Raw genomic sequence first — 2,748 nt, 5'->3', positions numbered from 1 at the left:
AGGAGTATAAAAAAATTCCCAACAATGTCATCAAGGTTATCTTAATTAATAATTAATCTTAATTTTTTATTTATTTATTGAGAATTGAAATTGTTTCAGTTTCATGCGGGAGGGAAGGTACTGATTGGAAAGATTTCCCTGTTTGCAACTTGTGAGCGCTCCTGTCATTGGACAGCTAAAGATGGCAGCTTCTAAACAGAAGTGTCATTTGAACAAAATGTAACAATGTTGACTGACAGTTCTAGCGTTTTACTGAGAATTAGATGAGTAAAAAATACTGTACGCTTATAGATAGTACAATATCTATTAAATTTAAGCTTTTCACTACCATTAACAATGGCACATCCACTTAGCTTGCTTTTGCAGACACATGAACTTTTTTGTGCCAACTCAGATATAACAGAGCTTTCAGAAACATGGCACAGGGTTGTCAGTTTAGATGAGCCTGATGTAAAATCCGACAACTTCTGGCTTGTAAATGTATTTTTATTTTTTATTTTCTTTGATTTGATATAGTTATCAATATCTTTTTTGTTTTTCTCGTGGGAACAATATAAAAAAAACAATATGGCTAAAAAACATCCCTTTTTCAGAAACAAATGGCTTTGATTCTACTTTTTTTCTCCTGTGCATGTAGACTGAAACAACGTACGTATCCTGTGGAGGATGTGGTAACACATTTGGTGCCACCAAACCACAAGTGATAGAGAGCAGCAACCAGATTAGATGTTTCTTGATCAAATAATCATTTGTTCAAGATTTTACGTGAAATGTTTTAATATTGGTCAAACATTTAAACTGAAGCTTGAATTGTACTTGCTGCGTTTCTCTTTAGAGATGACGGGCCCTTGCCTGAGGGTTTGGAGCTGGTTGGCAGCAGCCTCAAAGTTCAGGGTCCTGTGGAGCCTCAGCACGCTGGCCTCTATGAATGTGTCTTCTCCTATCACCACCTTAAAACAATGCTGCAACTCAACATCACAGTTCAATCACATGTCATACAGCTTGGTAGGTGAAACTCGTTGCAAGTATTTCTTCCATGATGAATTTCCCTCATTATTTGTAACATTAATGTGGAACCTTCTCTCTGCGCCCTTCGTGTCAGTCCCTCCCACAATCCGAGTTGATTTGCAGACTAAAGATGGACGCAGGGTGATTGAGTGCTCAGCAGCTGATGCTGTTCCTGCAGCCAACGTATCCTGGCTTCTACCAGAGGGTGTGTCTGGAGTCTCTTGGTCCAATTTCACTTCTCATAATGGAAGCCACTCTGTCAGGGGAGTTTTTCTCCTCCCTGCCTGCTCGCCCTGGGAGTTCACTGCAGAGTGTGTGATAAATCACCCAGCATTTGAGGAGCCAGAGAACAGAAGCCTAACACTCCCTCTTTGCGGTATGTTCAACAAATCAAGCAATGGATAATTCTGAGTAGCGGCCATAGTTGGCCATGTAAGCTCACCATAGATTTTATCTTCTCCTCCAGTGAAACCCCCTCACTTCCTGTAGTTTAACTTCTCTTTCCCATGCAGCTCGCCCTGACATCACCATCAACTCCAGCACTGAGTGGAAAGATGGTGAACAGTTCACAAAGGTGGACTGCTGTGCAGACAGTGTCGCCTCTGCAGCAGCTATTACCTGGCATGTTGGAAACAGTAACAACAGCATCATCAGTTATCTGGCAGAGCCTGAAGTCCAGGCTGATGGTTTGGTTTCAGTCCGTAGCTCTGTGAACTTCTTGTCCTCTTTGTATGCTGGTCAGAATTTGACCTGCATGGTGAAGCATTTGAGTTTGGAAGCACCAGAGAAAAGAACAATACACATTCCTGTGCACAGTACGTTACTTATTTCTTTGAAATATTTATTTCTGTGACACACACTACCTCACACAGCTTCTCATCTCCTTCCTGTCACCCCTTGTTTTCTTTCAGAGGCCCCTCTGCTGAGTGTGTCTGTGAGACCGCAGAGAGACAGCAACACTCTCTGGCTGGCAATGTGTGAAAGCAGAGTGGAGGGTGTCGGGACGAACCTCGCCTGGGTTCTTCCTGAAAAGGCTAAAGGCCAGACATCGCTGCACGTAGAGTATGAAGGACACGCCCAGAAAACCAGGCTGACATATCAGTTTCCTTTGGCCCTTCATGAGGGCCAGGACCTGACCTGTGTGTACCAGTTTGAACATGGGATCATGGAGAAGAGGACTGTTCATGTACCCAGATACTGTGAGTATGACAGAGTTAATAAAATCGTATGAATAAAAGTACACTTCAGTTATTCCAAATGTAAACATTCTCATAAATGCAATCAGAGATCCAAAGATGCATGCTTCATCTGATTTTTCTGCAGATATCTCTGCTGTGAGAGTCCTGAACCACACGACTCCTCTGCAAAACCGCCACAGTGGTGAACCCATCATCCACAGACTAGCTCTCCAGGAAAAACATCGCAACCAGAAGATACTGCTCCAAGTCGAGGGCAATGTACCACAGTACGACCTCCTCTGTAAAAGGTGATGTACCCTCTATAATCTACCACCTCATCGTCTTGAGGAAGCATCTGTACATACATAGTGCTGCACAAAATTCAATAGTCCCACCATCTGAAAGAATACACTCAGCATTAAGAGTGATCATCCTGGAATATAAAAATTGGATTGTTTGTACAACATTAATGCTGGAGGCCATGATTTTGATATGAATTTAAATGAGTAGTTTGACATTTTACATTTACTCATCCACTTTCTTGATGAGAGTTAGATAAGAA

The 2,748-nt window shown here is 42.1% G+C and overlaps 1 protein-coding gene across 1 annotated transcript; it reads left to right on the top strand.

The window, feature by feature from the left end:
- The first annotated feature begins 824 nt into the window (after positions 1-824).
- LOC111645008 (uncharacterized) lies at positions 825-2,693 on the top strand. The gene is made up of 5 exons (XM_023394057.2): positions 825-1,005; positions 1,103-1,384; positions 1,521-1,823; positions 1,920-2,207; positions 2,332-2,693. The coding sequence occupies exons 1-5, from the start codon at positions 960-962 to the stop codon at positions 2,496-2,498; spliced, it is 1,086 nt and encodes a 361-aa protein (XP_023249825.1). The 5' UTR covers positions 825-959; the 3' UTR covers positions 2,499-2,693.
- The last annotated feature ends 55 nt before the right edge of the window (positions 2,694-2,748 follow it).

This window comes from Seriola lalandi, unplaced genomic scaffold, assembly GCF_002814215.2.
Source record: "Seriola lalandi dorsalis isolate HSWRI2012SDOR001 ecotype SW California unplaced genomic scaffold, Sedor1 jcf7180001963337, whole genome shotgun sequence".
Lineage (NCBI taxonomy): Eukaryota > Metazoa > Chordata > Actinopteri > Carangiformes > Carangidae > Seriola > Seriola lalandi.
This window is presented reverse-complemented; position numbering and strand designations above follow the sequence as displayed.

Coding starts and splice junctions, on each gene's coding strand:
- LOC111645008 (XM_023394057.2), top strand. CDS start 960: ATGCTGCAACTCAACATCACAGTTCAATCACATGTCATACAGCTTG. Junction 1,006..1,102: donor ATCACATGTCATACAGCTTG/GTAGGTGAAACT, acceptor CCTTCGTGTCAG/TCCCTCCCACAATCCGAGTT. Junction 1,385..1,520: donor CCTAACACTCCCTCTTTGCG/GTATGTTCAACA, acceptor TTTCCCATGCAG/CTCGCCCTGACATCACCATC.